The sequence below is a fragment of the Podarcis erhardii genome (assembly GCF_964252035.2).
Source record: "Podarcis erhardii genome assembly, chromosome: 6".
Lineage (NCBI taxonomy): Eukaryota > Metazoa > Chordata > Lepidosauria > Squamata > Lacertidae > Podarcis > Podarcis erhardii.
The window spans coordinates 93,889,567-93,917,067 of NC_138510.1; the positions used below are offsets into that span (position 1 = coordinate 93,889,567).

The 27,501-nt window shown below is 44.7% G+C and overlaps 2 protein-coding genes and 1 long non-coding RNA gene across 8 annotated transcripts in view; 1 reads left to right on the forward strand and 2 right to left on the reverse strand.

The window, feature by feature from the left end:
* Window positions 1-2,220, reverse strand: part of KIAA1614 — a gene marked incomplete at its 5' end in the record, with an annotated part of 28,013 nt that extends 25,793 nt beyond the window's left edge. Inside the window, 2 exons of one of the 2 annotated variants that reach the window (XM_081865110.1) lie at window positions 57-140; window positions 1,251-2,220. In XM_081865110.1, the coding sequence (XP_081721236.1) occupies window positions 57-140; window positions 1,251-2,220 (1,054 nt within the window). The remainder of the gene's footprint in view (window positions 1-56; window positions 141-1,250) is intronic. The other variant, XM_081865111.1, reaches the window with a different exon arrangement.
* LOC309343545 lies at window positions 2,106-22,521 on the forward strand. 5 transcript variants are annotated; one of them, XR_014157324.1, is made up of 8 exons: window positions 2,106-2,231; window positions 6,005-6,304; window positions 9,046-9,964; window positions 10,333-10,732; window positions 13,681-13,721; window positions 14,719-14,867; window positions 16,250-16,371; window positions 19,546-22,521. It is a non-coding gene; the product is annotated as an uncharacterized lncRNA (long non-coding RNA). The 5 variants fall into 5 exon arrangements; XR_014157325.1 differs by lacking the exons at window positions 2,106-2,231; window positions 6,005-6,304 and having other exon boundaries at window positions 7,948-9,964; XR_014157326.1 differs by lacking the exons at window positions 2,106-2,231; window positions 6,005-6,304; window positions 14,719-14,867 and having other exon boundaries at window positions 7,948-9,964.
* Window positions 22,397-27,501, reverse strand: part of XPR1 (xenotropic and polytropic retrovirus receptor 1) — a 114,399-nt gene continuing 109,294 nt past the window's right edge. Inside the window, exon 15 of the mRNA XM_081865157.1 lies at window positions 22,397-26,264. Coding sequence (XP_081721283.1) covers window positions 26,204-26,264 — 61 coding nt within the window. The 3' untranslated portion in view covers window positions 22,397-26,203. The remainder of the gene's footprint in view (window positions 26,265-27,501) is intronic.

The window sequence follows — 27,501 nt, forward strand, 5'->3', positions numbered from 1 at the left end:
CTGCACCACCCAAGCATCCTACTCTAGGCTCTGTACAAACTTGTAAGCCAAAATACCTGGTCTGCTTTTTGGGTGGGGAAAAGGAATGGGCTCTTGGTATTCTTTAGGTCCCTTTGTATATTTCTGGCTGCCTGATCTGACTGCAAGACATGGCATACATATATAGTAATTATTCCATGGGCGATAAACGTCCTTGAGAAACTGCTCTTGGCCTCTCAAATCTAATGACTGTTGCACTCCGAAGACCAGAGGCCTAACTCATTTACGCACATATATGCTTGGGCTTGCAAATCCTATTAATAGTCTTGGCTCCTACTGCCCTGGGACCTCAATGTCCCTGATTATTATGGGACTTGTCCCTCCCTCCTGCTGCCAGCCAGCAGTCAAAACCTGCAGGCTCCTCCTGCCAGTGCAAAGAAAATACCAGCAGCAACTGAGGAATCCTGGGACTTATCGTTCTTGAGAGAGTATGTGCTTACTATTAGCCCCAGGAAGTTGGTTCCCATTGGCGCCAGAGGAGGCTTCCTTCTTGGGGCTAACAGCAGCAGAGAAGGGGACATTTTTGCTGGGATATTGCAGGGGGGGGGGGAGGTTAAACCTATTCAGCCCCCTCTCACATGCAGTTGTTGTGACAAAAATTTTAGCCCATTCCCCACAATTACTTTTTTTAAAGACCAAAGGCAAAGGCATCTGTGGAATCAACATGGACTAGGGGCCCTCATATGGATTGCAGGGTGAGGAGAATGGAAGAACAGCATAAGCTGGGGACATGGTGAGGTGGTTGCATCTCCCGAGGTTCAGACCAAGACGTTTGGTGGAGGAATAAGCAAGGAGCAAGTGGAGAAGGAGGTAGAAATTCAGTTCTGGCGGGTCCCCCCCCTTTTTGCAATACCCGTATTTTCCGCTCTATAAGACGCACCAGACCACAAGACGCACCTAGTTTTTGGAGGAGGAAAACAAGAAAAAAAATATTCTGAATCTCAGAAGCCAGAACAGCAAGCGGAATCGCTGCGCAGTGAAAGCAGCAATCCCTCTGGCTGTTCTGGCTTCTGGGATAGCTGCACAGCCTGCATTCGCTCCATAAGACACACACACATTTCCCCTTACTTTTTAGGAGGGAAAAAGTGAGTCTTATAGAGCAAAAAATACGGTACTTGCTGAGCTCTTACAGTATTTATCCCCACTACTACCCACCCAAGTTGCAAATCCTGTTCGGTTTCTGAAAACCTCTTCACCCTGCTTGCACATACCGTTACTGGGCCCATCTCTCCCACGGCTTGGGCCATCCTTCTTGTGACGACGCAGAGTATGCAGCTCCCGCAAAGAATGGCTATTAAACTGCGTCGCGCTCAACATTTCCTGCAGCATCGACCGGTTCCTCTCCACTCTCTCTGCCAGGGACAGGGCGCTGGCATTGCTTCCGCCGCTACAGAGACTGTCCCAGCTCTCGGTTCGCCAAAGGCGGCCGGTTGTTCCCGCCCCACAGGCGTCATCTTTGTGGAGAAAAGGACCGCTTTCAAAATCCATACCATGAACCAGGTGCTCTTCTCTGCCGTTTGCATCCTCAAAATATTTCTGGTTGAAGGAAAGGTCCTTTAAGGAGCTGGCCCCACAGAGGCCATTTTGCGATGCCCTTTTTGCGTTTCCTGACAAGCCCCTTTTATCCATCCTGTCACTTCCTGGAAGCCTCTGGAATGCCTCGGGTGAGCTCCAGCCCATGCTTGCAGGCTCTTCTGCTGCCTTAGACCCCTTCAGAGGTTCAAATTCGTCAACAAGCAGGCTTGTACGTACTGCCCCTTGAGATCCCTCCTGCTTGAGACGTGGGTAGTCAGTGCTGTCCAGCAGCACATCTGTCAGGTAGGTGCGGATCTGGGCCTGAGGTTCCACCACAGCATCCTGAGGAGCAGACTCCGTCAGCAGCTTCCCTTTCCGGCTTCCCTTGGCCTTTTTGGGAGAAGCCCGCTCCTGGGGTGCTGCCTCCGCCTGCCTGTGGACACTGCTCCTCTTCTCTTTCAGAGCTTTAACTTTGGACTCCAGAACAGAGGTGCCCTTGCTTGTATCCCGCAGCAGCCCCAGTGGAACCCAGGATGGCCCATTGAGACAATGCTCCCCTGTATCATCAATGTTCTCGGGAGGCTGTTTCGCTCTAGGAATATTTCTGACACATTGCTTCAAAGTGTTCAGCGTCCTTCTCTTTTCAGTAGCGAAATTCCCTTCCATGCTCCCACTTGGTGGTGAGGTACCTTTTTGTGTGGGGGAAACAATAACAGACGTTTCAGTACGCTTGCTGGGCAAGAGAACATTGTCTGAAGGGCCTTACCAGGGGGCAGGGTTGGCTAAAAGAGGACAGGGCCCCTGCACCTTGAATAGTTGTCTAGAATTGGGAATTATCAAAGGTGTTCTCTTTTGCATCTGGCCAACCTAAGAGGGACCCCGTTAGAGGGTTTCATGCTCTGCATTCAAATATCCATAATTATTCAAGATAACCAAAATTCTGCACAAAATAAATCCTGCCTAAATTGTGCAAATTTATGTATTTTGTTAATTTTACACCATTTATTCTGTTCTCTCCGACTACGGGGACAGAAAAGCAGGAAGGATGAGAATTAAAGGCCCACTCTGTAGTCACTCCCAGGGTCATATTTACTACATACCCAAATCATAATCCAGATTTTGTCAAGAAAATCAGAATCTTACAGCCTACATGCATTATGTAAATAGAGCAAACAGCAATTTAACATAATTTAATCTTCAGTTTTATTATTTTGCCTAATATATTCTGGTTTTGCTCAGTCATATGAAAGTGCAAGGAGTTTTGCAGGGCACTGAAGACCTGCTCATAGCCACCTGGTCATTTATTCAGCCAGCACTCTGGTTTTTAAGCAGCCATTCTTTGAAGCATCTATCTATTAGCAGCTGAAAGAAACTTCCTTGTTTTTCAAATGAAAGCAGAGAACCTCAGAAAGGCCCATTCTACATCCCATACCACATTTCATGGCTGGAATCTTAAATGCATTTACCTTGGAGCAAGTCTCATTGAATTCAGTGGGCCTTAATTCCAAGTAGAACCACACTGCATGTTTTTACTGCATGCCTGCAGAATCACAACACACACAATCCTGATTGTTTTGCACCTCATTCAGACCCACACGTGATTCCTGAGATTTCACAAAGTGTTTCGCACACAGTGTAAACTCTACCCAGAAACTTCATTTTTTTAAAAAAGCAAAGAGTCTTTGGAAGAAAAGATATCCCGACCAATAGCAAAAATTTGGTCCCCCCCCCTTAATTTTGGCAAAATCATGGTATAGAGAAAGCCCTGCTATATCATAACTAAGTAGCTGTCACAGTGAGCTTTGTACAACTGTTGGCTTTCCAGATGTAAGGAATTCACAGAATAATTTTCCATGTTCCATCCCATAGAAATAACAGATAGTGCAGATCTGTCCACTAGAGAGATCTCTCTCTCTCTTTCTCTAGTCAGAACTCTCTGATTCGGAGAATGGCTCACAGCAAAATCATAACACAGTAAATAGGAAGAATAATAATTTGGGGTCTTGCTGAGTTACTTTTCGTGTTTCTCAGGAGTGGTGCTTTGGGGCACGATTAACCCCCCCCCCAAAGCAACTCACCCCTTCGTAAAGTCTCATCAACACTGGAGTTTAATGTGGATTTAGAAACATCTTGTGTCTCTTTTTTTTGTCACATCTATAAAATATCCTCCTCATCCAAGTCGCAATCCACACTTTCCACCTGCTATATTGGGATTTCCTCAATCCATGGATAATCTGGCCAGGAAATAAAACGGTACTACAAAACTTGCAGTTTTGATGCTACAGCACTGAGGGAGGGGGCAAAACAGAGCTGCAGGGCCCTTAGGGTAGGGAGTCTCCTAAATATCCAGCCTCTTCACACATTCTCAGCTGCACCTCTCCCATTTATCAGCTTCCACAGCCATCTCCAACAAAGCTATCTCAACAATGTCCACAGCATGCTTTAAACATCTGAAATATATGGAACTGGCGAAATGACTGGCAGAATCCGAGACGAGGGAGAAGAGTCGGTGAAGGAAGATTGGAAGAAATTTAAAGACTATCTACAGAAACATTGTAAAATTAATGAATGTTAGAAGGATGTTGGAATGAAGTTATGTGGTTTTAGCAGAAATGTTATAAGGGTTTAGGAAAAAATAGACTGTTAATTGGTGAAAGGAGGGAAAGTAAAGTTACATTATATTAGGTGGAAAAGTGGAAAAGATGGAAAGGATTTGCTGAAATAGTTAACTGAACTAGAATACAAAAAAGGGAGGTGTGAGGAGGTCAAGGAAACAAGCAAATGAAAGACAAGTTATGGAAAGATTAGCTGTGTTTTTTTTCCTTTTCTTCTTCTTCTTCTTTCTTATTGTGATGCGTTGTTTTGTTCTTGTTTGATATGGTGTTTTTATTCTTTCTTTTTGTAACCTTTAAAATTTTAATAAATATTATTTATAAAAATAATAATAAACATCTGAAATATACTCCAGCTTGGGAAAAGGTTTGCAAAGGAGGGGGCCATGGAATTAAGAGCTTCTTTTCCCGCTCGCTGCTGTACTACTGGGTTGTTCTAGCGGCGACAAGCAGGCAAGCATAAAAAAGGAGCACTGTGCCCATGGCAACAGGCACGTTCATGCCGCTCTTTTCAAAGGCATGGAAAAGAACAGTTTCCTTATTACTTTTGCACCGTCCCACTGCCTATTATGCACAATTTGGATTTAGAACAGGGCAACACGGTTTAACGGAGAATGTGTCAGAAGCCAATGCAAGCTGCGTGTAGCTACAGTCAATTGCAAACCTTGTATTCAGGACAGAGGAAACCATGGCCATGTTCACGCAACGCTACAAACCATGGTTTCTGCACCGCACAAACAAATGATGTGATTGGCTGGGGGCGTTCTGAAACACTTAATAGCTGCCCCCAGACTGGCTCAGGGACACTAATCACAGCAAACCGGGAGGGAAAGAACAAGAGTTCTTCCAAGAAACCGTCCCTGCAATGAAAAATGCAAGACGATGGTGCTACACAGCATGGATGCTCCACATTTGCCATCCCATCCTCCTGCCACACCAATGTGGTACACTGCGCCCTTTGAGGGCCACTGCTGTAGAAAGAGAAACAAGACCGAGCTCTTGGTTTCAAACCGACTTCGTTTGAGGTTCGGGACCCGTCAACTTGCCTTGCCGAACCACCATCTCGCTCGCACACAACCCAATTCTGGAGCCAGCAGCTGTTGCCTCACTTTCTCCATCTGAGCCCCAACCTCATTTGTAACTGCCACGGTAGGAAGCATCTACTTGCGCATGCATTCAAGTCTAGGGAGCGCAAAGCCCACAAGAGCATCATTTCTAACTACAGTACAGTCATACCTCATGTTGCGTTTGCTTCAGGTTGAGCGTTTTCAGGTTGCATCCTGCGGTGACCGGGAAGTACCAGAAAGGGTTACTTCGGGATTTCACTGCTCGTGCATGTGCAGACACACAAAATGACATCATGCGCAGAAGCAGCGAATCGCGACACGTGCAGACGTGGGTTGGATTCTGCTCATGTTGCGAATGGGCCTCCGGAACGGATCCCGTTTGCAACCAGAGGTACCACTGTACCATGGTAGGAAACCTCTACTCACGCATGCATTGAAGTCAGCAAGCAAGCCTAGGGAGTGCAAAGCCCGCAAGAGCATCATTTGTAAATGCCACAGTAGGAAGCTTCTACTTGCGCATGCATTCAAGTCTAGGGAGCGCAAAGCCCACAAGAGCATCATTTCTAACTACAGTACAGTACCATGGTAGGAAACATCTACTCATGCATGCATTGAAGTCAGCAAGCAAGCCTAGGGAGCACATGGCCCGCAAGAGCATCATTTGTAACTGCCACGGTAGGAAGCTTCTACTTGCGCATGCATTCAAGTCCAGGGAGAGCAAAGCCCACAAGAGCACCCCCTGGAATTTGCAATCCAAAGAGACAGACGGAGAAAATTCGTGCTCACCAAGCCTTCTTCGGCCAGCTGCCCTTCACTTTCCTCGAGGGGGAAATGGGCACGGCTGCAGCCTGCGCAACTGAGTCCGGGACTCGCAGCTCTGCAAAGTCATTCTCCCCGAATCCATCCAAGACCCAAGAGAAAGAGAGAGTTTTGCACTGACTGGATCCAGCAGAAGACCTGAAAGGACGGAGCAGCCGCTCAGAAAGGCAAAAGGGACTTTTCTTGAGCCCTTGGCATCCCCTGAAGAAAACCAGGCGTCTCTTCTCACTTCATTCACCTCCTCATGGGCCAGTGAGAGAAGATGCCAATACAAATATCGTTTTGTACACGCATATAGCACACGCTTAGGGAGCAGGGGTGCCCAAAGAAGATGCATGTATAAAGATCATTTTATATACACAGATAATATAAAAAAGCACATGCTTAGGGAGCAGGGGTGCCCAAAGAAGATGCACGTATAAATATCATTTTATATACACATATAATATAAAAAAGCACACGCTTAGGGAGCAGGGGTGCCCAAAGAAGATGCACGTATAAATATCATTTTATATACACATATAATATAAAAAAGCACACGCTTAGGGAGCAGGGGTGCCCAAAGAAGATGCACGTATAAATATCATTTTATATACACATATAATATAAAAAAGCACACGCTTAGGGAGCAGGGGTGCCCAAAGAAGATGCACGTATAAATATCATTTTATATACACATATAATATAAAAAAGCACACGCTTAGGGAGCAGGGGTGCCCAAAGAAGATGCACGTATAAATATCATTTTATATACACATATAATATAAAAAAGCACACGCTTAGGGAGCAGGGGTGCCCAAAGAAGATGCACGTATAAATATCATTTCATATACACATATAATATAAAAAGCACACGCTTAGGGAGCAGGGGTGCCCAAAGAAGATGCACGTATAAATATCATTTTATATACACATATAATATAAAAAGCACACGCTTAGGGAGCAGGGGTGCCCAAAGAAGATGCACGTATAAATATCATTTTATATACACATATAATATAAAAAAGCACACACTTAGGAAACGAGGGCGCCCAAAAAGCACGCAAAAAAAGCAGGGCCTCAAGATGTAGGGAGGATCACTGGGCCTCTTTCCAACCCCCTGCGCCCTTGGGACCTGAGAAGCGGCATGCCGGGGAACGCGAGCCCGGCGCTCCCGCTCACGACTAGGCCGCGGCGCCAGGCCTCGCCGGTCTTGACTGGGCCGGCAGGGAGGCCGAGGCTCTGGCGAGGCGGCTGAGCTGAGGGGGGCGAAGCTGGAAGGCCGCGGAGAAGGGAGGGAGGGAGGGATGGCGGAGGAGGAGGAGGAGGAGGAGGGAGGAAGCGGGCTGGCTCTCGCTCTCTCTCAGCGGCCGCTGGCTGCCCTTCAGGAATGCGCCCTTCTCTCTCTCAGGGAGATGGCGGGAGCTGGAAAAGCCCTCGGAGGTTGGGGACGACGAGGCAGGAGGCGAAGGCCGCTCTCCGGAGGAGAAGCGGGCGAAGCTGAAAAAGAATTATTATTATTATTATTATTATTATTATTATTATTATTATTATTATTATTATTCGAAGTCCGCTCTGAAGAGAAGGGGGGAGGCTGAAAAAGAATTACTATTATTATTATTATTATTATTATTATTATTATTATTCAAAGTCCGCTCTGAAGAGAAGGGGGGAGGCTGAAAAAGAATTATTATTATTATTATTATTATTATTATTATTATTATTATTCGAAGTCCGCTCTGAAGAGAAGGGGGGAGGCTGAAAAAGAATTTATTATTATTATTATTATTATTATTATTATTATTAGTCCGCTCTGAGGAGAAGAGGGGAGACTGAAAAAGAATTATTATTGTTGTTGTTGTTGTTGTTGTTGTTATGCGAAGCCCGCTCTGAGGAGAAGGGGGGAGGCTTAATAATAATAATAATAATAATAATAATAATAATAATAATGTGAAGTCCGCTCTCTGCAGAAGGGGGGGATGAAAAAGAATTATTATTATTATTATTATTATTATTATTATTATTATTATGCGAAGCCCACTCTGAGGAGAAGGGGGGAGGCTGAATTATTATTATTATTATTATTATTATTATTATGTGAAGTCCGCTCTCTGGAGGAGGAGGAGAAGGCGAGGCTGAAAAAGAATTATTATTATTACTATTACTAATATTATTACTATTACGATGCAAAGGCCGCTCTCTAGAGGAGGAGGGAAAAGGGGGGGGGAGGCTGAAAAAGAATTATTATTACTATTACTATACTTATTATTGCTATGACTATACTGCCCTTTATCTAAGGCTCCCCAGGGAAAGAACTGCCCCGAGACCTCCAGTTATAGGGCGGTATATAAATTCAATAAATAATAATGATGAGATGCTTCTGTCTCAAACAAATGTGGTCCTAAAAAGATGGGCGAGGGCATTCTCAGGATACCGCCAAAGAGAGCTATTTAACTGATCAGCTGCGTTGCACATAACTCGGTTCTGCCCTCCCTCCAACATAAAGGCTGCCCCCCCCACAACAAAATCCTGTCTACACCCATGGTAAAGAAGAATGTTTTCTCCTTGCCCCTATAGATATGTAATGGTAGTGCCAGGTGAGTCTCTCCATATTTATACACTTCGAGTTTTGCTTTGAGCCAAAGTTCAGGGCTCTGCAAGGATGTGGCCTGCAGCTTTTGCACTTGTGCGTAGAACAGCTTAAAAAGCAACATTATTCCAAAACATACAGAGGCACATCTCTCTTGTTCTCTCTTTGGATATTATTATTATTATTATTATTAATTAAATTTGTATACCACCCTTCATCCAAAGCTCTCAGGGCAGTTCAGGGGTGGGTGGGTGGGTGGGGGAATACAAGATAAAATCAAAAGCAAATGAATCCAAAGATGCCCTTCTTTTGGACATTTTCATAAGATGTGTAAGAGCTTTGAAAATGCTTTAAAACGGATAAGCTCGAAAGCAATTTGAGACGCTTAAGATAAAATGTTAAAATTATTTATTATTTACAGAAGAAGATGCTACCTTTCCATTCAAAGAGATGCTCAAGCTAGTGTACGATCTACCGTAAATCCTGCTAAACAAAAATAAATAAATAAAAGGCAGCAACAGCAGCAGCAAAGAGGCAGTAGATAAAAGACTTTCACGAACAAGGCAAGGGAATGAAAAAGAACAGATGGGCAGGTTAAGCGCCTGCCTGTAATGTTTTTGCACCGCATCAACAGGCTGTCAGAGAAGGGGCAAAAGAGGCCTCCCAGTCTCTTGGCAGGGAGTTCCACAGTCCAATCTTCTCAAGTAATGGTGAGTACTGGCCCCATTGGCAAAGCTGGAGGAGCCAGGAGAGAAATAGACTGAGCAAGAAAACAGTGGAGGGGGGGTGTCCATGGGATTTGGGGGGGGGGGCAGAAAAAGCAGGGAGCTCAGCATGTATGTGGAGCCAGAGCCTCCGCCCAGTATACCTGAAGGAGCATCTCCACCCCCATCGTTCTGCCCGGACGCTGAGGTCCAGCGCCGAGGGCCTTCTGGCGGTTCCCTCATTGCGAGAAGCAAAGCTACAGGGAACCAGGCAGAGGGCCTTCTCGGTAGTGGCGCCTGCCTTGTGGAACGCCCTCCCATCAGATGTCAAAGCGATAAACAACTACCTGACATTCAGAAGACATCTGAAGGCAGCCCTGTTCTGGGAAAATTTTAATGTGTGACACTTTAATGTATTTTTAATCTTTGTTGGAAGCCGCCCAGAGTGGCTGGGGAAACCCATCCACTCTGGGCGGGGTACAAATAATAAATTATTATTATTATAAATGACAGGCAGAGCCAACTGTAATTCTAGTATTCTCCCCATTTGCCTGAGTTCTACGGCACATCACTGAGCCCGAGAAGGAGGAAGCATATTGGTGGGGCGGGGCACCAATGGCCCTAATGGAACAGCCTCCGGTGGCAGAAAGAGGTACCGTATTTTTTGCACCATAACACTCACTTTTTTCCTCCTAGAAAGTAAGGGGAAATGTCTGTGTGTGTTATGGAGCGAATGCCTGCGGGTTGCGGAGGGGATCTGCTGCAGTCGTGAGCAGAGGATCCATAGTTCCCCTTCCTTCCCTCCTCCGTGGTTACAAAGCATGGATCCACATGGATCCTCAGGATTTTTGCATTGGGCTACTCTAAACTCACTGTCAGATCACATATCTGTGGCCACAGCATGAACCACAAAAATCATATATCCACTATTTCGTTTAGAATATTTTTTTTTCTTGTTTTCCTCCTCTAAAAACTACGTGCGTGTTATGGTCTGGAGCGTGTTATAGAGCGAAAAATACGGTAGATCAATGGCAGCCTGGAGGCAACTGGAAAGTCAGGAGAAGAATTAGGAGTATGAAGAGGAATGGGCAGAGTCTGTCATGTGGCAGGTTGAACTTGGCAGAACCAGAGCCTGCAGAGTCCAGAGTCGACCGGCCCCTTTGGAGACCAGTATTGGCTACAAAGGGTAGAACAGTGCCTTGCAACCCTGCAAAGTTAACAGCTCTCTTCCAAAATTGATTCCCCCTCTCAGCTGCTGTCTGCAGGCAAGGAACAAAAGCGCTGCTAAGGCTACAATTGGATGTGATTAGTCCGTGGAAGGAAGGGCCTTTATTTAAAGCGCTTGCTGTAGAAAGAGAAAGATGAAAGCCTGCTTGCTAGGATAATCTTCCCTGCATCTACGTTCTGGTACGTCCTGAACCTAGTGAGGCTTAAGGCATAAAATCCACGTTAAAATTTGCTAGTTTTCCGGACCACTAACTCAGACTTTGAATCCAAAGACTGCTATTTGGGGTCAGGAGTCTTTTCTTTATTTCTTCCAGGGAATTCATATTGATCTCTTGTTTAAATACTTCCCTAGTTACTTCCTAAACAGCCCATTTTCCCTTGTGCACAATAAGAAGAGCAAGGCAGAAAAAGCAGCATTCTGTGTTCTCTCCTGTCCAGAGATCTGACCACCCTTTATGTGGCCATGTGTTGCTACAAAGGCTGAAAACAATAAGCTCACATAGCTTTGTGTGTGACTGAAGCTCTTTGTGTGGGTTATCTTGTAATTCTCCAGACCCCCCCCCTGTTTGGTAAGACACGTAGCAAGCATATATAGGGGCTGGGTGAGGCTGAGAAATGTTTAGGCTCATAGAATAGGAAGGGACCCCTTAATCCAACCACCTGCTCTATGCCGAATGCATCTCCTGTACGCTGGACAGACGGCCATCCATCCTCTGCTTAAATGCAAAGAAGAGTCTCCCATCTCCCAGTCAGTCCAATGCTGAACATCTTTTACCATTTGGAAAGCTCTCCTAACACTTAGCTGGAACCCGCTTGCCTTCAATACAGTTCTAGTCCTGATTTCTAGAGCGACAGGGAAAACAAGTCTGCTCCATCTTCTGTGTGATAGCCCTGCAGATTGTCTCCTCTTAACCTTCTCCAGTCCTACCTCTCCTATTTCCACCATTCATAGAACATTGGTTTCCAAACACCTTATCATTCTGGTTGCCCTCTTCTGGATATCCTTGACTTCGTCAGTGTCCTTTCTAAAATGTGGCACTTGGGACTTTAGATGTGGCCCAGCCACCGCAGAACATAGCGTAACTATTGCTTCGCCTGATCTTGGAATTACACTTGTGTTAACGAAACCTAAGACTGCCCCTCTATCATCATCACTGCTGGTTCACAGGCTGATCCATGAAGACACCTAAATACTTTTCACATGTACTGCTTCCAAGCCAGGTTTCTTTCCCCAATTCCACCTCACCTATTTTTTGTTACATTTATCCCTGCTGAATTTCATCTTGTTGGTTTCGGCTCAATATTTCAGGTTCTTGAGATGGTTTGGAATCTTACCTCTGTTCTTGATGCGATTCTTCCCAGCATTGTGTCAACTGAAAAGTTGATAAGCAGCCCCCTGACAAATCCCCAAATAGTGCCTTCCAGAGATTTTGTGGACTACAATTCCCATCATCCTCAGCTATAGGGATGATGGAAGCTGTATTTCACAAAACTGGGGTGGGGGGGTGCGGCAGCATTATATTGGCTAACCAATATTTTCTCTTCTCACAACAGGCTAGCTGGTTTGAAATGACACACTATTTTAATGGATCTTGGGAGAAAACCAATGACAAACCTAGACAGCATCTTAAAAAGCAGAGACATCACCTTGCCAACAAAGGTCCGTATAGTAAAAGCTATGGTTTTCCCAGTAGTGATGTATGGAAGTGAGAGCTGGACCATAAAGAAGGCTGATCACCGAAGAATTGATGCTTTTGAATTCTGGTGTTGGAGGAGACTCTTGAGAGTCCCATGGGCTGCAAGAAGATCATTCTGAAGGAAATCAGCCCTGAGTGCTCACTGGAAGGACAGATCCTGAAGCTGAGGCTTCAATACTTTGGCCACCTCATGAGAAGAGAAGACTCCCTGGAAAAGACCCTGATGCACAAGGAGAAGGGGACGACAGAGGATAAGATGGTTTGACAGTGTTCTTGAAGCTACCAGCATGAGTTTGAGCAAACTGCGGGAGGCAGTGGAAGACAGGAGTGCCTGGCGTGCTCTGGTCCAGGGGGTCACGAAGAGTCGGACACAACTAAACGACTAAACAACAACAACAAATTTTAATGGAAGTGCAGAATCATTAAGGAGGTGGGATCAGCCTCTTGGTAGGTTTTTGGCTCATAGAACCGCTTAAATCAGATAGAGTTTATTTCATTACTGATCCTATACTCTGCTTAAGGAATAAGTTTCCATCTCTAATTCCTATAACTATGTAAGCTGCCCCTTTGGTTCCTTTTGCCTCCTCAGAACCATCCTTTCCAGGTAACCAAAGATGAGCCCTGTCAAGACTTTCACACTCTCAGAACATCTTTCTTGTAAGAACTCTGCACATGCTCTGAAGCCTAAAACTACAGTACTTGGCCTGTCAAGGTTCCCCCACTCTCCTGGCCAATCCTCAAAAAAAAGGACCAATCTAGAATGGCTCTCCCCACACCTTGCCAAATCCATCCAAGCTTCCTACCTCCCTGAATGGTGATTGTTTATCTAGCACCTTCCATGCACATGGTGGTTTACTGAGTACAATAAGACAGTTCCCTGCCTGAAGGAGCTTACAGTCTAAACTCCAGCACAGGAGAAATCGAGGCAAAGGAAGGTAAAGAATACATGGTTTTTGCAGGTGCTTAGGCTTTTTTTTACGCACCAGGCTAAATAAGCAAGATTCAAACCCAATGCCCTCCAGATTCATAATTCAGCTTCTTAGCCACTGTATTACACCAGCTCTCAAACCAATTTAAACTGGCTTCCGATGTCGTAACCACTGTTACTGTCCTACAACAGCCATCCTCCTTCACCATTGGCTGTGCTGGCCAGGGCTGATGGGATTTGTAATAATAAAATAATTATTATTAGTGCCACAGAGCAACAGCACCACATTTACTGCTCCTTCGTTAGCATATAAAAGCAGCGGACAACCACCCGTATATCAGTAAATTGCTTGCAAGTGCGGTTTTTCTTAAAAGTGATCCTGCTGCTTTCATTCTGATTCTGGTTAGGACACCCTTGTTTGGGGGTGTCAAATTGGGCAGAAGACCCGCCACAGCCATCCAAGTTTCTTAGCACACATTCTCTTTTTCTAACTCCCAATATAGCTGCCGAAGAGTAACACTGAAGATGGGTAAAACGTCAGCTGGTGCAAAGGATGCATACATTGGATGGTGATGTTTCACAGTGCACAGTGCACTTTTTTGTTTCACAGTGCAAACATGTTTTAAGCATAAGATAACCAAAGATACAGCAGGCCATCAAAGGAAGTTTTTTTTTAAAAAAAATTATTACCCTATGATGAAAAACCAGGCAGCTTTATTACACCAGTGTGTGGTGATGTAGAAGAGATTTTGAATTGCAGTACCGCACAGAAAATGCCAATCCAAGGTTTTTGTGCACCTCTAAATTTTGAGCTTGTTATCCTTTGGGATCAATAGAACAATAGCTGCCTGTAAGCATTAAAACACTGCTCACACAAATGCCCCAAGTTACACACACACACACACACACACACACACACACACACACACACACACCCTTTCCTTGCTTTCCCAAATGCATAGTTTTGTCTTTAGCTTTGTTTCGGACTAGCAAACCGCCGTGGATGTTTTAAAGAAGCAATTCTTACCTGAATATTGATCATGCAGCCATTCCAGTTAAAGCCAGCAGCCAGTAAGTTGACCGGAAAGGGGAATGGGAAGCGAAGGGCCAAGAGACTTTCCCTAAATGAAAAGGAATCCTCCGCTCTTCATTCTTGCTGTGTCCATAGCTGCAGGGCATCTGTCCCAAGTCGCTGGTTTAAGCTGCAGCTTTTGATATTCATGATTGGTTTCATAATCCCGATCAAAAAAGGGAAATCGCTAGGATTATGAAATTTTTTAATCCACCCCTGCCCCATCCATGGCTGTTGACTTCAGCATCACCTTTGTTGTCGTCTTTAAGTGCTCGCCTAAACAGAAACGTCTTTATAGAAGTCCTGGTAAAGTGTACTAGAAACGCAAGGCCTGGTTTTTTTCCTTTCCTTTCCTCCCCCCCCCCTTTCCACCCCCCTTTTCTTTTTCTTTTTTTGGCTAACCGCTGTAGCAGCAGAATGGAATGTTTCAATTTCCGGTATACTCTGCCCATTTTGCAAATCTCATCAGGCTAAAGAAAACCAAGGGCTGATTTGTCGCTGGAGTTAGCACAGAGACTATTTTTGACAGAGGACATGTGCGACCGGCTAATGGGGAAGATTACAACCATGTTCAGAGGAGTTGTCGCTGTGTAATTTAAAGCTGGCATGGATAAGATGGTTAGTTAGACGTCCTAATTTTTGCTGCTGCTGTTGTTTGAATAAAGCAAGCAGTTGGTCTTGCAGTACACGCACTGTGACTTTATGCAGCGCTGAAACATACTCAAGGGAAAACGGAAATTGTCTCCATGGGCATATCCACACACATGCCTTCTGCTGAATGTTATTATCCTTCTCGCCCGCCTTTTTTTCAGAATAAGGGGTAGCACCACACCATCCACAACTTTCAGAATTTTATGATTTGGCACCCACAGTGTTTCATTCACCCCAGTGGGCCATTCATATGCCCAAGTGTGCCTATTTTATTCCTGCATAGAACCACCACGTTCTCCATGCCTCCTATTTACGGCTTGTTTTATTTTTATTTTTTGAATTTATATACTGCCCTATACCCAGAGGTCTCAGAGCTGTCGACAGAATAAAATTGAAATACAAAACCACAAAATACATAATAACCACCCCACCCAATAACCACCCCACCCAAAAAACCCACACTTTAAAAGGGCATAGGATCCTCACAACATTTAAAGTAACAAACCTGGACAAGAGCCACTCGTTGGAAAGACCATGATTTCAGAAATGTCTGTAGCAATATTTACTGGCAACCAAATTGGCCGGGTGCCTTTCTGATACAAAGACAAAAATAGATTTGAAATAAGAGTGGGAGGGGAGAAATTAGCTTTGGTTGTTGAGCAGATGTAATACTCGTGCTTCATGTTCTGCAAGGGAAAGACCTGTATCTAATGTTGCAAACGAGTCTTCTTTGCTGAGTTTCATCTTCTTTCTTCTTGGCGCTGTTTCTACCACTGATGCGCTTCCACCAGAACGTTGTTTGTCCATCCCAGGGCCACCATGGCTTTCTGGCTCAGCCTCTTGGTCAGAGTCTGTATATCTGTCAGGGTCTGGAAGGATGCTTGGATCAAATTCATCATCACTTTCACTGCATCTTATTTATTTAGTACAGTGGTGCCCCGCAAGACGAATGCCTCGCCTCGCAATACAGAAAACTCGCTAGACTAAAGTGTTTTCCGTTTTGGAGGTGCTTCGCAAAATGAATTTCCTATGGGCTTGCTTCGCAAGACGAAAATGTCTTGCGAGTTCCTGCGGGGTTTTTTCCCTCCCCCCCTTTTTCTAAGCCGCTAAGCCGCTTATCCGCTAAGCTGATAAACCGCTAAAAGTCGATAAACCGCTAATAGCGCTAATCCGCTAAGCCGTCAATGGGCTTGCTTCGCAAGACGAAAAAACCGCTAGACGAAGAGACTCACGGAACGGATTCTTTTCGTCTTGCAAAGCACCACTGTAGACAAAAAAATATGGCCAGATCTTCTGCACCAGCAACACCTTGGGACGTTTTATCACTCTCCTCTCCTTTCCCTTGACAGGTGCAGCAGGCTGAGCAGAGCATTTGGGACTGTTGAGTGGAAGGACAAAGAGCTGCCTTGGCCAATGGTATAGTAAGATCTGGAGAAGCACAGAGGAGGAAACAACTTCTGGGGAACAAGAAGTCCAGCAGCTGAGGAGTTAACACACTCCCCACCCACCTCCACCCCGTACTGCCTTGCTGTGGTGCTGTTTCCTGGGAGTAAGGAAAAGGAAGAGAAGTAGAAATTGTGGGGGGCACACATCTCATTTCACTCCAAAGGCCTTTGATCCCTCCTCTGTTTCATTGCAAGCTTCACAAATGACTCAGCCAGGGTATAAAACTGCCAGGAACTGTTATTTTGTCTTCTTCTTAACGGCCCTGGAACTTGCAGACCAACAAAAAAACCTAGCAATAGGCTAGACTTTCTGACGTTGCACAAGTCCTTCTTCCCCTCTGGTACCGAGAAGAGGGTGGGTGTTAGAAAACAAAAAGCTGTTATCCTGTGGCTGTTCCTGGAAATAAAATGTCTCTGGTGTGCCAAACTGGGCCCGTGGAGGTGTGGCAGTAGAACACCCCCGTCCCCATATGTCGCGTAATGCATCAAAAACAAACCCCTCCCAAAATGGAATACTGTAGTTCCACCTTGAAAGAGCTTGTGTTCAGTTTTCATGTCCGTACCAGTCTTAACAGTGCTAGTCAGTGGTTTTTATCTCAAAGAGGGGAAATTGGGATGTCTATACGTCAAGCATGGGATGCAGGTGGCACTGTGGGTTAAACCACAGAGCCTAGGACTTGCCGATCAGAAGGTCAGCGGTTCAAATCCCTGCGACGGGGTGAGCTCCCGTTGCTTGGTCCCGGCTCCTGCCCACCTAGCAGTTCGAAAGCACGTCAAAGTGCAAGTAGATAATAGGTACCGCTCCAGCGGGAAGGTAAACAGTGTTTCCGTGCGCTGCTCTGGTTCGCCAGAAGCGGCTTAGTCATGCTGGCCACATGACCCGGAAGCTGTACGCCGGCTCCCTCGGCCAATAAAGCGAGATGAGCGCTGCAACCCCAGAGTCGGCCACGACTGGACCTAATGGTCAGGGGTCCCTTTACCTTTATACCTCAAGTTGTGATGTCACATGGATTCTTCCCCCAGAGTGAGTACCTTGAGCCCTGCAAAGATGCAGCAAATGACTCGTGTGGGAGTGCCCTATACAGTGGTACCTCAGGTTACAGAGGCTTCAGGTTACAGACTCCGCTAACTCAGAAATAGTACCTCGGGTTAAGAACTTTGCTTCAGGCTGAGAACAGAAATTGAGCAGCGGTGGCGTGGTGGCAGCGGGAGGCCCCATCAGCTAAAGTGGTGTCTCAGGTTAAGAACAGTTTCAGGTTAAGAATGGACCTCTGGAACGAATTACGGTAAGTTCTTAACCCAAGGTACCACTGTACTGCCATCCTGCAGAAATTCCCTACAAGTTTTGTTGTTTATACTAACCTCTTCAGTTAAATGCATCAATGCTTGGCAATTCACACTCCTTGAAATAGCCAATGACCCCTTTGCTTTTGCTCCATTGTGTTTGATCAAACAGAACTGGTTGTTTCAGCTGCCAATCCTGCACCAACCCGTTCCCCTTGGTCAGGCATAGGCAAACTCCGGCCCTCCAGATGTTTGGGACTACAATTCCTATCATCCCTGACCACTGGTCCTGTTAGCTAGGGATGATGGGATTTGTAGTCCCAAACATCTGGAGGGTTGGAGTTTGCCTGTGCCTGCCCATGGTGCAGAAGAACTACAGTGACATTAATAGCGCATGTGCAACACTCATTTAAAGCACTCTTGTATTACCTTGTAAAGTCAGGGCTCCCCCCCCTCCCCACCAAAGAATCTTGGAAATGCACAGTGGTGCTCCGCAAGACGAACGCCTCGCAAGACGGAAAACCCGCTAGACGAAAGGGTTTTCCGTTTTGGAGGCGCTTCGCAAAACGAATTCCCCTATGGGCTTGCTTCGCAAGACGAAATGTCTTGCGAGTTCCTGCGGGGTTTTCCCCCTTTCCCCCCCTCTTTTCCTAAGCCGCTAAGCCACTTATCAGCTGATCTGCTAAACCGCTAATAGCGCTAATCCGCTAAGCTGTCAATGGGCTTGCTTCGCAAGACGAAAAAACCGCTATACGAAGAGCCTCATGGAACGGATTAATTTCATCTTGCGAGGCACCACTGTACTTTAAGGGTGCTGGGAATTGTAGCTCTGCGAGTAGTCTAACAACTCTCAGCCCCCTTAAACCACACTTCCCAGGATCCTTGGGAGGGGGGCACAACTGCTACAATGGTGCAGGAGTGCTTTAAATTCAAAGTGTGCATGCAACCTCGGGAGATTCACTTTCAGCATCATTAAGAAAGATAGAATGAGAGACGGATTCAGTCCACGGGGCACAGAGCAGCTCCCATTCACTTCAACGGGGCTTGCAAAGCAGAACTTTCCAGAGAACTGCACTCATGTTAATCAGCTGCCACTCCATTTTTCTACTTCAAGTACCAAGAATTCTTGGGCCTGCCCTGCTCACTGAAGTTCAAATGACAAGCAACTTGCATGGCAACCTTTGCAATCTGAAGGAGGGAGCCTTTTGCATCGAAACGCACGATGTGCAATCACCACTTTTGATCGTGCTTCTTATCCCTGCCCTGTACAGATCCTTCCTGCAGCCCAGCTGGTGCCAAACGTATTGTTCTGCTCTGCTTTGGACCACATCAGTGAGGCTGGGGGTGGGGTGGGGTGGGGTCCTTGTCGTCTAGGCAGCCCAGAACTGCCACACACACTGTCCAAGGAGGTCCCTTTGGTGCTGCTAATGGACTTCACCCCCACAGATGCACTTCATTTTTTCTCGAGACAGATGGGTGCCATCAAGAAGTGGGGAAGCAGTAACCTTGCTAGCACTTAGAAATTCCCCATAGGGATTTAATTAAGATGTGACACGCGTTGTTTTTTGGGAGGGCAGTGGAAGAGCATCTGCTTTGTATGCAGAAGACCCCATGTTCAATCTCCATCTTCATGAAGGGTTGGGGAGTCCCCTGACTGAAACGTGGGAGAGTCACTAGCTAAACTGTCTTGACTCAGAATGAGGCAGCTTCCTAGGTGATATCAAGTTCTGTTTTTAGCTAGTATTTAGGATTTTTTATTGAATGGTGTATTCTTAAACGTTTTTATATAGAATACTTAGGTTTTCTATTAAAGCAGCATAAAAAACTATATAGATAAAACAACAGGAATTTATCCAATGTAGAGTTATCTGAAGCCACAAAGCTGTATTTGAAGGTGTTTCTTTTCTTGTCCCCAGGTCTAGAACAGTCTATTCCCAGGTAGGTTGCAGCCAGTGTTATTATCATCTATATGTTCAAGAACCAAGTGGTCAAGGAGGGTCAGTTACTGTGCACAAAATGCAAAACAATGAAGCAGGCACGAAGTTATTGGAAAACAAAGCTTGTAATAATGAAAAAGACAGATTAATAAACCAATCACTTTTTTTCCTTTTAAAAACACAAACCACATTAACTTTTTTTTTATACAACCATCTAGGAACTATGAAACAGTACCACATTGTGCATTTTTTTTAAACCTACTTATCAAGAAAGTTAATTCCACACTTCAGAAAAGTCTTATATCCATTTTGGGGGGGGGAGGGAGGGGAGGGAGAAGGAAACAGCTAATAGCGCAATCACGGATAACATCATCATGAGTCCAAGCAAGCGGCAAGTCTTTGTCCTCACCTTTTCCACTGAGCCAAAACAGGAGTGGAGAAGGGGATAGAGAAAGGAAGAAAGTAAAGAGAAAAGCACCCACAAGAGGACTAAATCACATTCCATAGTTACTTTTGACACCTATAGCTCAGGGCTTCAAACTTTATATAATCATCATGTAGACCAACACACTGGAAGGGTGTAGAGGAATGGGAATGAGGAAGAGCAGGGCAAAGGTGTGAACGAAAAGTTCGTTGCCACCTCCAAGCACCGTAAGAAGAATCTACACAGTATAAAGCTAAATAGGTTGGAGGGGATTTATCATATAGATTGGTAAGCAGGCTCATCCACTAGCCTGTATGGGCACGAGAGGATTACATTTTCAGTCTAATTATCAACCCTGCAGCTCCCTTTACCCACAACTACTCCGGCAGCGCAAAAAAGAAGAAAAAACTTTTCTCAATCGAAGGCTTGGGTTTGCCAAATTGCACACCCTGCAATCAGAAACTGTAAGCACCCTGGTTGCTATTTCATAGCGCTACTGGAGTAGTAGGTTGATCAGTCTTGCCCCAGAATGTGTGACATCTCTTTGGGCTCATCACATTTATGGGGAGAGTTTTAATAGAAGAGCGGCAAAAAGACACTGGACACAGATATTAGCATTATGGAAATGACCCTTCCCTTCCGGATCAATGAGGTTTTCCTCTCATTTCCCCCTCTCATTAGCCAGCTGAGCCCAAAGCTCCAGTATTTAAGGCCGAGCAATTTCTTTCTCCACATGGCTGATCAGCTGCTTGCAGGTGAAAAGGATATATCAGTTCTGGTCAAGCAGAGATAGGGGCCTCATAGCCCTCTAGGTGTTGTTGAACTCCAACTCTCATCAGCCCTACACAAAATGGTCAAGGGGTGGTGGGAGCTGTAGTCCGGAAATATCTGGAGGGTCATGTTCCCCACCCTGCCAAGTTTGGTGCTCATAAAGTATGAGGTCTGTCGTCACAGTAAAGGGGTTCAGTTGCCTTGTGTAGCTGCAACAGACACTGCTACCCCACCTCCTGCCAGCAACCAACCACGAGAGGGGCAGTTTGCAATGTCTAAAATTAGGCATTTTAATTTATGCCTCGGGTGAATCTCAGAAAACTTTGGCTTTCCTCAACATTCTTATGGGAGTAGGGGATTATCACAGTAGCAATGTTGCCCCCCCTGGAACACATCTTATCTGCCCCAGTTTACTTATGGCAATGAAATTCTGTGGCCCTCCTTGGTAATGTTTCCATGCGAAGGAAAACGCACATGTTAAAACTGAATCATTTGTATCTTTGGGAAGATCTAGATCAGTGTTTTCAAACCTACCCTTTGTTGAACCTTGTCGCTGTGGGTTTCCTGTACTCTACATTTGGTTCTGGGGCATATGCTTTAGGGGACAGTTTACAATGGATGTTGGCAAGGAACGCTGGACCTACTGTTGCCCCATGTAACCGCTCTCAGCAGCAGTACACTAAAGAGAAATAATAGCTGACAAATTCTATTTCGAGGAACCATTCCTGCAACTATTGACTTTCTAATTAAGGAGCACTAGTGTTCCAAGAAACACAATTTGAAAGCAACAGAGCTTCTAAACAAGAAAGAAGACTGTCCCCTGTTTGGGCTTGTTATCAGTGTCAAGTCCTGACAAACTACAGGCAGTTTGTAAGGGTGACTGTAGGGGGCATTCCTACCCCTAGAATCCAGAACCATAGAACTCCTGAATACAAGTGGAAAATGCAGCACCAAATGGAGATATGCTGCTCATTTTTCTGCAGAGCTTGCTTGCTTGTGGCAGTCAAGAAAACTGATCAACAGGGATAGCAAGCATGGTCTGAAAGATTATCAAAACCTACCTTTATTGTATGCAAAAAAAAATTGAATCCTGGTTCTAGAGGTGCAGGAAAATTCCTACTGCTCTCCATGAGCTGGGAACCACCATGCAGAAGGAGGGAAAGAAGACAGCTGGGGGTCCTATGATTTGAGAGAAACCTTTCCTCCATTCGCTCAAACACAAGAAAGCGGGAAACCCCTTTTTAAAAAGGAAAGCCAAAGTAGCAAAGTGTTTCTGCACATTCTCACACAAGATGCTTCTAAAATGCCCATGGTAGGCAGAAGGCAAATATCACTAACCTGCTTTCATTCAAGCCACGTATCTCGATTTTTCTAACATAGTTCCACCTAAGAAAGTTGCAGAGAGGAAGACCACCCTAAGCTTAGAGGCTGCTGAAACAAAAGCTAGAGATGAACAAGCTTCTCAGACAGTCGAAAGTCATTTCAGAGAGGCATTGTTCCACAGACAAGTCTTTTGTCCCTGTGTCACCTCAGGCTTAACATGTTTTACCAATTAATAAAACCTTTACAGACTGCTGATTAGAGGTGGAAGTGGAATGGGTAAACACACCAGAAGCAACATTCTCCTAATGTCCATGGGTTGGGGGGGGGACCACTGCAAGTCTCCATCAAAAGACAGCCTTTTCAACTCAGGAAGGAGGAAGCAGTGTCCTGGCAGTCCCAATATTCCATCTTTAAGTTTAAACCAGCTGGGGTTTTTTTTAATGAGGGGTTCAGGGAATACCACCTTTCTGGCACAGCTGTGGATCCCACTCTGCACTGACCGCTGTAAGAACGAAATAAGGAATTCAGAGAAGAGGCTCTCTTTTTAAAAAATGATTCCAGAAGCATGAGTGACTCATTTCAAAACACCTGAAGCAGGAAGTCAAGGATCTTGTCCACAGTTTGATATGCAATCTGGAAAGGAATTCCAGTACTGTACTGGCAAGACCTGCAATCTCCTAGTTCGTATGTTACATATAGAAATTCGAGTTAAGTAAGGGCTTCCTGGTAAAACCTGCCACTCCAAACAGTAGTCTTGAATTTTGCCTTCTTCTGAGAACGTCATTAATGTTGGGAGAGTGAAGACTATTCCTCTGTATCAGAATCAAATGCAACAATGTAATGCCCACAAGAATTGATAAAGGTTCCCATAGACACAAGGTCTGGACCAGCTGTGCAGTCGTTTCTGGATAAGCTGGATGCATCCCGCTGCTAAGAATAGCTTTTTTTCAGAGTACTGATAGCGGCATAAAAGGGGCACTCTTGCCTGTGGCATGTTCCGTTCCTATTATCTGGTAAGCAAGGCTTTTCAAGTTTTTAATGCTGCAGAAACCTACAAGGCCCATTTGGCCAGAGATGGCGCTATGACAAAGCGCAGAAAACTTTGCACGTGCTCCTACGGCCAATGACGTTTGCCGGACACTGTTTTCAGTTCTCTTTATAACTATCAGCTGTCTCCAGATAAAGCCTTTCCCTTCATCCTACCTGAGTTCATGGGCTGCTGAGAATTCTCCAGCGACTGACTGCTCCTCCTACTCTACCCTTGTTCTTTCAAACCTCCCTGCCAAGTTCTTTCTACGCTAGCTTAAGAAGCGTTGCATTGCTTTGGCAGGTGACACATGATTTGCTCAGACTAGCATCCCAAGGGTACGTTGATCCTTTCGCGCCGTTAATCTTCCTAAATTTTATAATTAGTCACCATTATTCTCAGACAGTCAGCGGTAATTATCAGTTAACAACCAGATTGCTGCATTAAAAAAAAAACAACAACAACTATTTTCGTAAGTAAAATGCAAACAAAACAAAGCCAACCCCTGGAATAGAAAAAAAAGAACAAAGCAAAAACCCTTGAAATATCTCAAAGGTTCTCCTTAATTGCAAATGCATCTTGTCTGAGAAAGGCAGCACGGCTAGGCTGGAGCTTCCGAACCCCAGGAGGGTCCTATTGTCAAAAACTGTTCTCAGAATTATTTCCTCTTGGAGTAGCTTGGTTTTCGAATACCAAATGGGCAGAAGAACTCACACTGCACAACTCCCATGTTTTCCAGCAACATCCACACACCTCTCTTCCTGGCCATCCATCATGTTAAAATTTGTGGGGGGTTTTTTGCAGTTCTCCCAGCAATTATCTTAATAGGCTAAAGCACAATACAAGTGACTGTGATTCTAGGACTCACTCTTCTGCCTGCTAAGAGGCCCTAATTGGCAGCCACTGTTTTGCTGACTTCTGTTGAAGAGTAGCAGATTCCAGTCTCTAGTTCCTCTGGGCTACAGGCACGTTATGAATACTTTTTTTTTTTTAAGCCACAGTTGCCCTACAAAATAAATTTTGTGAATGGCTTGAGAAGATAAGTGGGCAATAAATAGGTAAGCAAGGACACAATTATCAACTAAGAAAAGGGGGGAAAGGTTTAAGGAGGAGGAACCCTCTTTGCTTAAAAGTGTGCCTCTGATCTGCAGACCCTAGACGACTCCGCAGGAGAAAAGGAACTAGCAAGAAGTTACAACCTGAAATGGCTAAAAAAGAGAGAAACAGACAACACAGTCCTTGCTGTGAAGTCTTGGAATAGAGACAGAGTTCAGGGAAATTTAGTAGCTTCCCCACTATATGGTGTTGACCTCACATACGCACACACTGTGTAACAGAGCACAAATAAGATTTCGTTTGCTAACATTAAGCACAAATGCGTGGCATACACAACAAGGCTTGCGACTACGAGGGGTGGATATGGTCATCTTAAGACATTCATGCTGCTCTATCCTATGGGCTCTGGAGGCCAACGTGGATTAAAACAAAATCAAGCTGGAAACTTTTTCCTAAAGAATTTTCTAAACTGTATGGCCATCTACCCTTACTCCCCTTAGCAGTGCCACTTAATATAATACTTGCAGAAGTCAGGTCTAACACTAAGCTTGGCAGGATTTGGGGTAGATAGGTTAAAAAGAAAAAAAGAAAAGAAAGCTAACCTGAGGATGTTCTTGGCCAGTGATTGTCAGAAGAGTATTTGCCAAAGTATGGCAAAAGTTTTTTTTTAAATTATTATTATTTTTAAAGCATTAAAAAGCCCTTTCTATTGCAATACCAATTTCCGAGACCACAGTCTCCAACTCACCTAAGTGACCAGGTCTTGAGTTGTCTGCCTAACCCCCATTTGGATTGATGAAGGCATCATCCTGTATCCCCAACAAGGCAGACCACTTCTTCACTTAATCCCAAGTTTCACTCCTATTATGTAGCTGAAGTAAATGGAATAATGCGTGTATCCCCTGTTTAAAAGGGTAATGTCCTAAAGACTCAGCTCATTAAAGCAAAAAACTTTTCCTAATCTACAAACTAAGGCTTTTTTTGCACGGGTATCTGAGGAACTGCACGGGATTAACCTCCGTCAGAAAGCTGAAGATCATTTGTACTACTTCTGCACAGCTACATTTAAAAAAACAAAAACCCAAAGAGAGACAAGGATGATCCGGCTAAAATCATGCCCAGGTTTCTGAGGGACCGGCAGCAGCAGCAGCAGCAGCAGCAAGTAAAACCCACAAGAGAAACTTTGGTTTAAAACAAATCAAATGGAAAAAGAGAAAGAAAAAGTCAGGTCAAAGCGGTGCAAATTCTCTCGTCAAAGAGGTATTTTAAAGGGCGTAACCTCACAGCAAGAGAGATTCAGGATCTACATCCCCTCCCCCCCCACCACTTGCCTTGTTTTTAGAGAGCTACCACCTTCATTGCACAGGACTCGAAACCATTCTCTTATAGTTGTTAACTATCATAAATAATGTGAAAACTATGTGCAACAAATACATCGTATTTCCAAAAAATTATAAGAAAGTCACATCAAATTAAAAAGTAGCTTCATGAATGAAGGTACTGCCCTAAGTGCACTTTCCCGGCAAGTGCAACCAGTGCCTTGGTGCTGGGATATGAAGGAGAACACCAAAAACCAGAGCATGAGCCAGAGTTAAAAATGCAGGTCCAGCTTTAACCCGTCAAAACTGGACCGAGCAGAGACTGAGTGAGTTCTCGGCAGAGTCCCCTCGGGGAGTCTCGACGATGCTTCCTCATCTAAATTGTATGTCCTTCAAGCGATTGAAAACAATCCTTAAGACAGTTCCTTCCATAAGTGTCCCTCTGATTGGCAAAACGAAGTAACCTTTTTGTTTTAAAAACAAGAAATCAAATTAAAACCAGAAGAAAAGAAAAGGAAACACAGTGAGCTTGTTGGAGTCCATAGGATCCGGTCCAGAAGAGCTCAGAAAGTGTGTTCAGATTTTTCTCCTGTTTTCTGCTGGAAATATACCAGAAGTTGGGTTGTTGTTGGTGGTGGTTGTGCGGGGCGGGGGGGCAGGGAGAAGGTAGTAAAGCGAGAGAACACAAGGGATGTGGAACTTGGTTCTGTGGACATTTCATGTGTTTGCTTCGTCATCTGTGTCTTCTATTAACACCTTGGTGTCACGAGACTTGGACCTGGGGAAACACAAAATTAAACACAGCTGAAGAAAAAATATATAACACAAGATAGAGACTTTGTTGTCTTGCATGAGGATAATAGTTACCGTATTTTTTGCTCTATAAGACTCACTTTTTCCCTCCTAAAAAGTAAGGGGAAATGTGTGTGCGTCTTATGGAGCAAATGCAGGCTGCAGAGCTATCCCAGAAACCAGAACAGCAAGAGGGATTGCTGCTTTCACTGCACAGCGATCCCTCTTACTGTTCTGGCTTCTGAGATTCAAAATATTTTTTTTTCTTGTTTTCCTCCTCCAAAAACTAGGTGCTTCTTGTGGTCTGGTGCGTCTTATAGAGCGAAAAATACGGTAATTTATTTTTTATCGATAGCATCTGTGTTTGATCCCACAACATAAAGGTTCTCTGGTTGGCTTATAGTAAAGAAGTAAAACACAAAATAGGGATTTTATGCACACTTTCTAATTTATAGAGGTCTAATGTGTGTCATCCTTCTCAAGATCGGGAGCTAAAGTTTACGGAGGCTGGGTGTGTAGACTAGGACAAGGGTGTCTGAGCAGGTTAGGTGGGGGAGAATACTTTTACTCCTCAGCTACACGTAGACTCTACACATTTTGAGGTCTCTCTGAACCTATAAAGTCAAACTGCAATCGGGCCTCTGCCCATAATGTGGGTAAAAGTTGCATACAGCTTGGCATTCATACACTGAATCTACCCTGCCCTATTTGCTGCATCTCTGCTGCTCAGCCTGTTATTGAGCTTCACTGATCTCCAAATTTAAATTTCTTAGAACTTCCAAAAAGCCAGGGATATTGCCTTAATCACAAGGGGGAAAATTAGAGCAAGAGGCTTCTAAAGCACCACTCACTACAGACAACTAATTCTTTCATTAAAAACAAAACAACAGGTGGTGTTTCCAGTTACTGCCAAAGTGCTGATGTTAAAAACATAAAATGCGGTAGGTACTAAAACTTGAAGATCCAAAGTGACCTGATAGGTAGTTATCAGAAGTTATCCTGCTTTTCCCTTATGTGTTGCTCACAATCTTCCCCTTTTCTAAATTTTGATTACTCACCTAGCTCTGGAATAAAAATGGTGATCACGTCTATTGGCAGTGACTCATAATCAAACAACACCTGCATAATTTGTTCAGGCTGTCCTCCTTAAATCGGCCTGCCAGGAGCAGATTTTGCAGTCTCTTCCGAAAGACCGTGCTGAGCAGAAGTATTGTTTAAGTACA